This window comes from Alexandromys fortis, unplaced genomic scaffold, assembly GCF_014885135.2.
Source record: "Alexandromys fortis isolate MF-2015 unplaced genomic scaffold, M_Fortis_MF-2015_v1.1 scaffold_39, whole genome shotgun sequence".
Lineage (NCBI taxonomy): Eukaryota > Metazoa > Chordata > Mammalia > Rodentia > Cricetidae > Alexandromys > Alexandromys fortis.
This window is the reverse complement of record NW_026067918.1, coordinates 5,642,922-5,654,445: the sequence shown is the minus strand read 5'-3', so window position 1 is coordinate 5,654,445 and position 11,524 is coordinate 5,642,922. Positions and strand designations below refer to the sequence as shown.

The 11,524-nt window shown below is 50.5% G+C and overlaps 1 protein-coding gene across 1 annotated transcript; it reads right to left on the bottom strand.

Moving 5' to 3' along the window:
- Positions 1 to 5,243: 5,243 nt before the first annotated feature.
- Positions 5,244 to 10,561, bottom strand: Sox9 (SRY-box transcription factor 9). The gene is made up of 3 exons (XM_050140457.1): positions 9,762 to 10,561; positions 8,657 to 8,910; positions 5,244 to 8,155 (listed from the first exon to the last, which is right to left on the bottom strand). The coding sequence occupies exons 1-3, from the start codon at positions 10,190 to 10,192 to the stop codon at positions 7,314 to 7,316; spliced, it is 1,527 nt and encodes a 508-aa protein (XP_049996414.1). The 5' UTR covers positions 10,193 to 10,561; the 3' UTR covers positions 5,244 to 7,313.
- Positions 10,562 to 11,524: the final 963 nt, after the last annotated feature.

Here is an 11,524-nt window from a genome sequence, read left to right as displayed (position 1 = left end):
TCGTGAGATAATTGCTTAGTATCCCTGTGCCTCTGTTTCTTTCTTTGTAGAAGAGCAATAGTAATGGTTGTCTGGAAGGGTTATTTAATGAATTAGATACATACACGTATATAAACCATCTGACAAAATAGAGGCTCGGTGATGGGAATCCATGTTCTTCTGCTTATTTCTGATGGAGGAAGGACATTGGTTATTTATAATAAAGAAACTGCCTTGGCCCATTTTATTGGTTAGAACATAGGTGGGTGGAGTAAACAGAAGAGAATGTTGGGAGAAAGAAGCTTAGTCGAAGAGTTGCCATGATTCTCCCACTCCAGACAGATGCAGGTTAAGATCCTCCCTGATAAGCCACCTCGTGGGCTACACAGAATATTAGAAATGGGTTAGAACAATATGTAAGAGCTAGCCAGTAAGAGGCTACAGATAACGGGCCAGGCAGTGTTTAAAAGAATACAGTTTCCGTGTAATTATTTCAGGCATAAACTAGCCATGCGGGCGGCCGGGTGCCGGGGACGCAGCCCTGCCACTCCTTCAACATATTTCTACTGATACCATATGTGCCATCCCATTGTCAATACAGGAATAAATGCCATCTTGGTGATTGGGTTCAATGAATCAATCCCTGGGATAAGGAGGTGACTAGTAAGTAAAGTGCTTGCCATTCAAGCATGAGAACCCGAGTTTAGATGCTTACCCCACTCCCCTATAAGGGCCAGATATGTGTCTATATCTTCAGTGTTGGGAGTACATAGACAAACAGCTCCCTAGAATTCACTGCCCATCAGCCTGGCCTAATGTTTGAATTAGGTTCAGGAAAGCACTGATGTCAACCCTTGGTCTCTTTACACATGTACACACACACACACACACCCAAATAAACACACACATAATTGCACACTAACACTATGTAAGAAATTATGGACTGTAGCCTAATGAGGTGATTGGCTACCCTAAGAGTTAGTACAGTTGTATCTTAAAGAAATAACTTTTCCATTTCTATTTCCTGACTGTGGATGTAATGGGACCTCTTGGCCTCTTGTTCCTGTTGTATCTTATGGAGCTGTGATGAATCTGTGCTTAACTATTCCTAAGAGAGAGAGTGTCAGCGTGAGATAATTGGATTAAGGACAGTTAAAATCCTGAGAAATCCAGAAGATGTGTCTAACAGTGGAGTCATCTCTGAATACTTATCCCACAAACGTGTCTGGCTGTTTAGAGTTCATGCAAATTTGAGAGTGTCTCACCATGTTTTATTTGTTCTTAAGAAAAAAAAAAGTGCCAGGTCTCCATGTTTAAGACCTGTGGCTGCTCTTTCAAAGGACTTGGGTTAGATTCTTAGCACTCACCCGACAGCTCACAACTATCTGTACCTTCCATTTCTGGGGATCCAACACCCCCTTCTGGCTTTTTTTTTTTTGATTTTCGAGACAGGGTTTCTCCGTAGCTTTTGGTTCCTGTCCTGGAACTAGCTCTTGTAGTCCAGGCTGGCCTCGAACTCACAGAGATCTGCCTGCTTCTGCCTCCCGAGTGCTGGGATTAAAGGCGTGTGCCACCACCGCCCGGCCCCTTCTGGCTTTCATAGGCATTATGCATGCAGGTTGTGCATAGACATTTGCCGGGAAGACATTCATACACATAAAATAAATAAACTTAAAACAAGAGTGACTCTCCAGAAATCCAGACTAAAGCAGTTGTTACCCATGGTGGAGTAAGACTCCAGCCAGAGTTCCACAAATGTTTTAGCTGTGAGAGTTCACAGGAACCCCGGAAAAATCCAGAAGACAGGAGATGTAGGAAGGAGAAGACGAAAGTGGCAAGAAGAGCACAGTGTGAAAATGTGATCGAGGTCACATTTCTTCTTGACTTTCCTTAATTTAAGCTCTGGGATGCTTACGGGTGATATTACTGTGTAGAAGGAGCTGCAGACTGCTTCCTGCCACCCAGCTCCCAGCCATCGGCTAGCTTTACCGAAAATAATTACATGGAAACTGTATTCTTTTAAACACTGCTTGTCCCATTAGCTCTAGTCTCTTACTGGCTAACTCTCATATCTTGCTTTAACCCATATCTAATAATCTGTGTAGCACCATGAGGTGGTGGCTTACCAGGAAGATTCTAGTGTACGTCCATCTTGGGCTGGAGCTTCATTGCATCTGACCTGGAGAGGAGAGGCATGGCGTCTGCCTAACTTCCCTTCTTCCAAGCATTCTGTTCTGTCTACTCCACCTACCTCATTTTCTGACCTATCAGGCCAAGCAGTTTTCTTTATTGATTAACCAATGAAACAACAGATTGACAAATGACCTCCCCACATCATTACTGGAGGAGGGAAACCATATGCATCTCTGAACAGATGCATCCTGTGCTAAAATGCCATCCATTCTTGTTTAGTTTCTGTTCTGTGTGTGACCGTAAGTAGCTTGGGAAGAAGACGGTTTGTTTCACCCTACAGGCTACCATTCATCGTTGTGGGATGTCAGGGCAGGAGAGCGCGAAGTAGGAATGTTACTTACTCGCTTGCTTCAGGGTGCATGCCTAGCTGTCTTTCTAATACAGCCCGTGTCCTCCTGCTTTGGAACAGTGCTACCCGCAGTGGGCTGGGCCCTTTGGCATCAGTCAGCACTCAAGAAAAGGCCCCACAGACATGCTGCAGCCCAATATGATGGGGGCAGTCCTTCAGCTGAAGTTTCCTCTTTGACATATGTCAAGTTGACGACCAAGGCGAGCCGTTGGAGTCACGTGGGTGTAGTCTATGTTCGTGCCCTCATGTTCCTGGATGTAATGAGAGGTTGGCTTTAATTAAGGACCTACTGAATGCCAGGCATTACTGAGAACAGACAGAAGGGTCACGTTTCCAGTATCTGATGGCGGGGTTTATTGGTCAGTTGATGGTGGAGGGCAGGTCCAGCTTCACCCTCCTGCCTTTAGAGAATGGCTCTTGCAATAAAATAGCGTAAAAGGCTGCAGAGATGGCTCAGTTGGTAAAGGATCTGCTGCACAAGATGAGGTCCTGAGAATGTCTTCTGTGATAGCTCAGGCCTGAATCTCAGTGCTGGGCAGGCAGAGGTAGGAAGCTCCCTAGAGCTCACTTGTTAGTTAGCCTAACCTACTGGCAGAGTTCCAGGCCAATGAACCCCTGTTTCATCTTCTCCATAGTAAACCTGTCTCTGGTTATAGTGGCAGTTCACCTATCAATTCAATGTAAGAAAAAGAAAATGCCTCAGAAGGATGAGGATGTAGGAAAGGATGAGAGTATCGGGAGTGAGAAAGTCAAAACCCAGCTCAGATTCCTCCATGTGGTTCAAGATTAATAAGGAACCACAAAGACGCTGATTCTAAATTGCTTGTTTTATTCCTTTTTGTTGAAAAAAAAAATCCTTTTTTTTTGTTAAGCTAGAAAAGCTGAAGTTGAACACAAATAAACAAGTACCCATGGGTGTAAATGCAAACCTTTTGTTGTTGCTGATTTTGATACTGTGATATTGCCGTTGCTGCGGGCTCTCCTAGGTCCCCAGCCAGTGTTCATGTTGCCAGGGTGATAAGCCCCATGTTTTTGGATTGACCATAAAACTTTCTCTAAAACATTTCATAATCTGGTGACATTGGGCTTTGGCTAGATCTAGTGAGTATGTGGGTGGGCGGCCGCGAGGCGGATTCTGAAGAATATCCTTGGGACCCTCTGCTGTATCCTGGGTATTTATTCCATATTGGAGGCCACTAAGGAGCCCTTTATGAATCTTGCTTTACAAAATCCTAGGACAGAAGGGCTGTTTTTCAGACCAACAGTCAGCCTCAGTCTGTATCTGGAGTAGTGTTGACTGAAAATTTCTCCAAAATAATCTTGTCGAAGGTAAAGTGCAGCTGTAAACATTCTCAGAAAAGGGGGAAGCTGAGGCATCAGGTGGTTAAATTGCCCTGAGTCACCCTGATACATGTATGTCACAACAGAACAGCCTGACTCTCAGAAGGCCCGACTGGGCACAATAAGGAAAAGGCAGCCGGCTTTAGCCTGGGCCTGTGGGAGAGTCGGTGTGTGGAGATTAGGAGGAGTAAGGTGGATAAGACTTAGTGGCTGCCACGGACTGTTTCAAACAGGGCTTTGTGAGAACTAGCAGGAGTGGGGAGAAGAGACTTTTGTCAGGGTGGTGGTGGACAAACTCCGGGACTATCTCACTCCTAAGGACAAGAACCTGATGTCTGGAGGTGCAGAGAGAGCTCTCCGGAGTCCCCCACAGATCCCAGGCCCTCAGTCAAGGTTTGTGGGAGGGAATTTGCAAAGGAGACCTCAAACTAATGTTACCTTTGTTGGATAACTATCTTTGTCCTGGTGGCCCTGATCCTGGTGTGGGAGCTTAGCCGGGAAAGCAGCAGAGCCCAGGCCCTGCACTCTGCCTGGAATGGTGGAGGTGACTTTACCTTCTTAGACTCAGGGCCCCATCAGCTGGGGGGAGGTGCCTGGAGGAGGTGGGAGGGAGGGAGGAGTGACTTCATCTGTTTAATGAAAAATGACCTGAATGTCGCTCTGAACCTGGAAACTCCCCATCGAATTGGGGCCAAAGAAAACAGGATTAGGCCATATTTCTCCTAGGATGGCTCCTCTGCATCTCTCTGTGATGAGTTAAACCGGAGGGGGGTGGGCGGCAATCTCTCTTCGTTGTCTCTGCAGAGTAATCAGGAGAGGCGGAAATGGTTTCAGGGGTTAATTGGGCAGGCTTTCCCCTGTCTCCCCCTCGTCTCCTTTAGGTAGGCCAACCTTCTTTCCCTCTGGCTTCACCGCCTGGCAAGTGGACACCCCATTTCTTTGGTATGTGTCCATAATAACACAGAGTTTGCCATATGGCATTCAGATAAAAGAGCCACTCCCTCTGGCATTTGGTCTCCTGACAGGCGGCTGATGTCCGGCCTAATGTTCCCTCTCCCCTCTGACCTCCATAGGAGAACAGCGTCTGCCCTGAAGCAGAGGGGTTTGAAAACCACAACACACATTTTGCCAGAGCCGGCAACACTGACATGACATTTTCTGTGTGGCTTGTTGGGGTGACCCTTTCCAAGAGGCTTTGTGTTCAGGTTTGGGGGTGTGGGAGACTCAGTCTTTCACTGTGCAGTTTAAAACTGGCAAGGGAAGCCATCAAATCAAATCGAAACCACCACTAAGATCATCACCCTCTTACAATCTCTTTAGTACCCGGACTCCTCAAGTCAGCCTTTAACTGGAGAACGTAGGAAATAAATCCACAGGGCTGTTTTCACTTTAATGCAATGTATATTTATTGTAAACAATAATATACAAAAAAAGAAAGGAAGGAAAGAAAGGTGAGTTCCACAGAGAACAAAAAGTTTGGAGGGGGAAACAAACAAAACACAAACACAAACCAAACCTTACCTAAAGAGAAAAATAGGACTTACACGTCAGGTTTTAAGTTACAGAAATATTTTTTAAAAGGTCTGTTTTTATACAGAAATCGAAGGATGCCATATTATAAGAATGCTTTAAGGTTTTACTCTACTGGCTTCTAAGACTGTTAATATATCTTTTTTTTAAATTAAAAAAAAAGTCTGCTGTTGTTGAAATTTGAAAAGCAACCCTCATCTTCTCCAGCCACAGCAGTGAGTAAGAACTAAGGTCTGTCCATCCCATGGATGTCTCTGTGCAGGAGAGCAGGCAGGGGGCTAGCCACGACACAGGCTGGCAGGGGCTTGCGTTGACAACACGTGGACACTTCCACAGTCAGTCCAGGCAGCCCAAAGGCCCGTGGCAGAAAACACTGCAAACGACAAAGTGATGAGCGACGGCATTTGTACCTTCTCGTGTGTACATCACAGAAAGAAATAGGTTTCCACCTTGTTATCAACAACAAAAACAACAAAGGGGGGGGTGTAAAAACCACAAGGACGGACGAAAAGAAAGCATTTGTACAAATCTAGAATGAAGACTTCAAAGAGACTTGCTTTTAATAATAAAAAGATTAAAGATAAATTAAAAAAATGGTTACAGTTAAGAACATAATTTAACAGATGACGATGCCCTTTGAGGAAGGCGCCAACAATCTACCTTAAAGACAGTAAATTAAAAAAGAAAAAAAAGGAAGGAGATTTTTTTTCTTAAAAAAAAATGAAAACTCCTCCTGACAAAATAAATAATTTTAGCACGTGGAATGTCTTGGAGGTTAAACGCTGGTATTCAGGGAGGCACAGGTGACAGTCACAGTCTGAGCAGGCCTACTCCAGCATCTGCTGTGCACATGGGGCCCAGGCAGGAACCAGGGGGCAATGTGCTTGGGCACTTACAGGCTGCTTAAAAAAATCTTCCCCAAGAAAATATGGTCTCCTTGGCTTGTCGTTGGCTTTCCTTCTGAGGCTGCAGCCAGCAAGCAAAGGCAGGCACGGTGAATGTTCTAGGAACAGCGTTTGCATTTTCCCAGCAGCGGGGGTTTAAGGCTCAAGGTGTTCTTCTCATTTAAAAAATATATATCTATATGATAAAGCTCACCAATGTTCTCTATGTTTATTCCCCTTATTGCAAAATAAGGTTTTCTTTCTTTCATTTTTTAAGGCAGCTGCTCCTGAAATCCGAGAGCCTGGAGAATTAACCAAAGCTCACCCCCAAAACTGATGATGTAACAAAACTCTGTGTTTATTTTTAATGTTATTATAACAATGCCTTTTTTCTTTTTCTTTTTTCTTTTTTTTTTCTTTTTTTTTTAGTTTAAGGAGAAAGCATATCTGTACACAAATATTCTGGTTGCAAGGAAGGCTAGGGGACACTGTTGAACTACAAGTAGTTAAGCTGTTGGAAAAATAAGAGCATTTAATTTTTTATCTAAAATAGGTATAAATCCCCTCAAAATGGTAATGAATCATACACAGTACATACTAAAAGTATTTAAAATAGAGAATATTCCTCACAGAGGACTTTTTTTTCTTTAATTACGGCTAAAAAATAATTACAGAGTCCAAACAGGCAGGGAGATTCTCCAATCGTCCTCCAAGCTGACTCTGAAGGAACCAAATCCTTCCTTGATGATTCAGGTGGGTCCATCTGGCCACGAGTGGCCCAGCCATTTGTCTTAGGTTGGCATGTGCTCGGATAATGTCTTAAAGTCTCTCTCCTGGAATCTCAGCACTAGTTACCTTCGCTTACATGTCTTTAAGAAATAGGGACAACGACAAAAAAAAAAAAAGTGTCCAAAGGAATTTCAACTGGTTCTTGATTTCTTCGGTTCTTTCTTTCTTTTTTCTTTCTTTCTTTCTTTTTTTCTTTCTTTTCTTTCTTTTAACGATCAGCTCTATCGCCATCCCTCTTCAAGGGCTCCTCAGGGTCTGGTGAGCTGTGTGTAGACCGGTTGTTCCCAATGCTGCGGGCTGTGGGTCTGCGGGATAGAAGGGACTCCGGAGGTGTCAGCGATGGGGGTGTACATGGGGCGCTGCGCGGGGTTCATGTAGGTGAACGTAGAGTAGAGCCCCGAGCCCTGGCCCGCTGCGTGGCTGTAGTAAGAGCCGGAGTTCTGGTGGTCTGTGTAGTCGTACTGCGAGCGCGTGATGGGCGGGTAGGAGGGGCTGTAGTGTGGAAGGTTGAAGGGGCTGTAGGCGATCTGCTGCGGGGAGTGCTGCTGCTGCTCGCTGTAGTGGCTGGGGCTCAGTTGCTCGGTCTTGATGTGTGTTCTCTGGGACTGACCCGGCTCGCTGCTCAGTGTAGTGAGCGTGTGTGCCTGCTGCTGCGGGGGTGCCTGCTGCTGCTGCTGCTGGGGCGCTTGCTGCTGCGGAGGCGCCTGCGGGGCTTGCGGGGCCTGCGGGGGCTGCGGCGGCGGAGGGGGTGGCGCCTGCTGCTTTGACATCCACGCGTGGCCCGCGGTGGCAGGGGAGGCAGCAGTGCTGCTGATGCCGTAGCTGCCGGTGTAGGTGACCTGACCGTGTGTAGCCGGCACCCCTGGGTGGCCATTGGGCGGCAAGTATTGGTCAAACTCAGTGACGTCAAAGGTCTCGATGTTGGAGATGACGTCGCTGCTCAGCTCCCCGATGTCCACGTCGCGGAAGTCGATGGGGGGCTGTCTGCCCCCCTCTGCCAGAGGGCGCCCCTCTCGCTTCAGGTCAACTTTGCCAGTTTGCACGTCGGTTTTGGGAGTGGTGGGTGGGGTCGGCGGACCCTGAGATTGCCCTGCAGGCAATAAAAGAGAAAGACAAACCGTAAAAAAATCAACAAAGGCTGTGCAAAGCCCCTGGTCTTAGGAGCCCCCTGGGGAACCTCCCTGGTTGCTAAGGTGTCATTAGGACCCGAGCCCGCGCAGGAGGCGCGCTGCACCAGCGATAAGTCGCCGAATGATTAACCCGCAGGTACACACTAGGCAAGCTCCTTTTATCAGGGGAGGGGTCTGAGGTCCCAAGGGTCCGGAAGACTAAATTGCTACCTGTAGAAGGATGTGTGCTTTGGGGGTGAGGCGCAAAGCACAAAATTGGGCAAGTTTCGCGAGGTGTGTGTGTGTCCAGCGCGCCTGCCCATTTCGGTGGGTGCTGGACAGGGAGGGAGTGCAGGGAATTCCCTACTCCATGGAGCGCGAAGTTCCCACCCAGATTCTCGGGGGCGGGGGGAGCGCGCTTTAGGGTGTGCCCGGGGGGCCCAGAGTGGCTAAGTCTAGTGGGTCACTTTTGCTTTACTCACCGGAGTGCTCTCCCGGGGAGTGCACCTCGCTCATGCTGGAGGAGGAGTGCGGGGAGTCGGCTTGGAGCGCCTTGAAGATGGCGTTGGGAGAGATGTGCGTCTGTTCCGTAGCCTCCTCGGCTTCTGCCTGCCCGTTCTTCACGGACTTCCTCCGCCGTGGCTGGTACTTGTAATCGGGGTGGTCTTTCTTGTGCTGCACGCGCAGCCGCTCCGCCTCCTCCACGAAGGGTCTCTTCTCGCTTTCGTTCAGCAGTCTGGGAAGAGGGGCAGAAGAAAAGGGGGGGGGGTCAGTGAAACCCCAGGAGCTGTCATGTCCCCACCCCTCCTTCGGGCACTACCCCTCCTCCCTCCATTCGGCTTGCCATCCTCCACTGAGACTCAGAACTTTTCTTTCTTTCTTCTAAGTGCTCGGAATCGACCTGAACGGTCACTCTTCGCCCCGCCCCCTCCCCGGCCTCCTATTTTGGAAACCCTGAAGATGAAAATAGCTCCCTGCTGAGGCTGCTCTAAACGCCTTTGCTACCGGAGCGGTCCTCCCCCCCCCCCCGCCCAACACCCTGTAAAAACTTTCCGAAAACCCACTTAAATTGCAAGAAGCTCTCTGTCGGTCCACGCCCCTACCGGTTCTCAGTAGCTTTCCCTACTTCTTGCCTGGGTCACTTCCATCCCAGCTTTCCCTTCATCCCTTCTTCCCAGGAAAGAGCGCAACTTGGGGGGGGGGGAGTGGTGGTGGGGCGATTGCTTCCCCTAATTGTTCCTTTCGAGGGGACCGAGTTGGCACATCCCTCACTCCCCCACCGCTTCTAAAAGCAATCACGTGCTACACAACACCGCTTCCCCCCCCCCCCCCCCCCCCCCCCCCCCCCCCCCCCCCCCCCCCCCCCCCCCCCCCCCCCCCCCCCCCCCCCCCCCCCCCGTCGCCAAGAGCTAACCCAAGAACTTTCTCAAACTCTGAGCCAACCTCCCCTAGCCGCTTCCCATCTCGCATCCCGGCCCCTCAGATCCCAGGCTGCAACTCCTTGGCTCAGGGAGGCGGACCGCGGTCGGTGAGTGCAGCCCGTGTCCCGATAGCCACCGAGCCCACCCTGCGGTCCCGCGCGCTCACCTCCAGAGTTTGCCCAGAGTCTTGCTGAGCTCGGCGTTGTGCAGATGCGGGTACTGGTCCGCCAGCTTCCTGCGCGCAGCCTGCGCCCACACCATGAAGGCGTTCATGGGCCGCTTGACATGTGGTTTGTTCTTGCTGGAGCCGTTGACGCGCACCGGCATGGGCACCAGCGTCCAGTCGTAGCCCTTCAGCACCTGGCTGACCGCTTCGCGGATGCACACGGGAAACTTGTCTTCTTCGCTCTCCTTCTTCAGATCCGGCTCGCCCTTGGGGAACGTGTTCTCCTGGGGCCGCGTGTTCTCCGTGTCGGAGCCTGAGCCTGAGGGGCAGGGCGAGCCAGCCGAGTCGTCGGACATGGTGGGGCTGGGGGCGCCGGACAGGCCCTTCTCCTGCTCGTCGGTCATCTTCATGAAGGGGTCCAGGAGATTCATACGCGAGCCCGGGGCAGGGGGCGGGTGGCTGGGAAAGGCGAGAAGCCGCAGCGGCTGGGGCTCCTCTTCCCTCGGCTGCCCAGACGCGGACGCCGAGCGAGCGGCTCCCGGGGAGATTGGCGCGTCACCGGGCTGCGGCGGTGAGTACTTAGCAGAGGCGCTGGGTGGCGGGTACTCAGCTGCCCGCTCCAAACCCCGGGAAGGCGAATCGAAGCGGAGATGGAAGGGAAAACAGAGAACGAAATCGGGGCCACTTGCACCCCTCTTTCTTGCAAAGAAAAGTTCCTGGACTGAGAACTGGTAAAGTTGTTGCCCCACTGAAGTTTCCAGGCAGTTCCGAGCAGCGCAGTCGGCTCTCCAGCTCCCAGCCCGGGGTCTCTTTAATAAATACTCCCCCTTCACCTTAGAGACCTCTGGCCAATCACGGCTTAGCAGTCATCAGGGTTGGCAAGTCGCTGATTGGACCGGATTTTGGAGAGGGGAGGGGGAGGAGGATTATGGCTCCGGGTTGGGTGACGAGACACGAGGGGAGGAGAAGGGAGGGGAGTGCTGCTGGAGGGTGGATGGTGGGGTGAGGGGACTTGGAGGGGGGGGGGACGCCGCGGTGCAGGCGGGGGACCCGGGACGTCCGAGTGTGTAAGTTTGCTCTCTACTCTAGGAATGTCACAGTTTTGGAATCTCAGTGTGAAGCGGTGTGTGTGTGTGTGTGTGTGCGTGCACGCGCGCGCGCGTGTCTAGACTAGGACCCCCCCCACCACCACCACACGCGTACATCCCACTACTTTTCGAAACTGTCTCCGCGGTACCCCGGGCTTCGCTGGCATTTACAGCACTGGAAATTGCTACAGCCGCGCCTCAATGCGGATCTGGGCTTCTGCTCCCGGAGCCTGCCGGCTTCCAAAAGTGCTTAGAAATGGTCTTTTGGAAGCAAATGTTTGGGTGACTCAACGCCCGCTGTTCTTCTGTAATAATCCATATAAATAGATTAACGCGGTCTGGTTCTCCAAGGCTGGTGTGGTGGCTGGAGATTCTGCAGCACTCTTGCAGAGGGAATCAATGAAAACCAAAGCTGAGCGCCAACGAAGGCTGGCGGCGACCGGGCAGTCCCCGATTCTCTTGGCGGGTCCCGTGGGCCAAACCGACCTTGAACTGACAAGTCCTTTCCGGACCCCTCCAGCACTCGGACGCCCCTCGGTGTTAGGGTTGTTACTTTAGAATTCTGCTTCTTGCCTGAGTCAGAAACGTCAGCAGGGTCACCACGGGAGCTTGCAAAACTGCTCCTGCGTGGAGGATGAAGTTTCCAAAGGTGGCAGCTCAGGGCGGCAAGGCCCG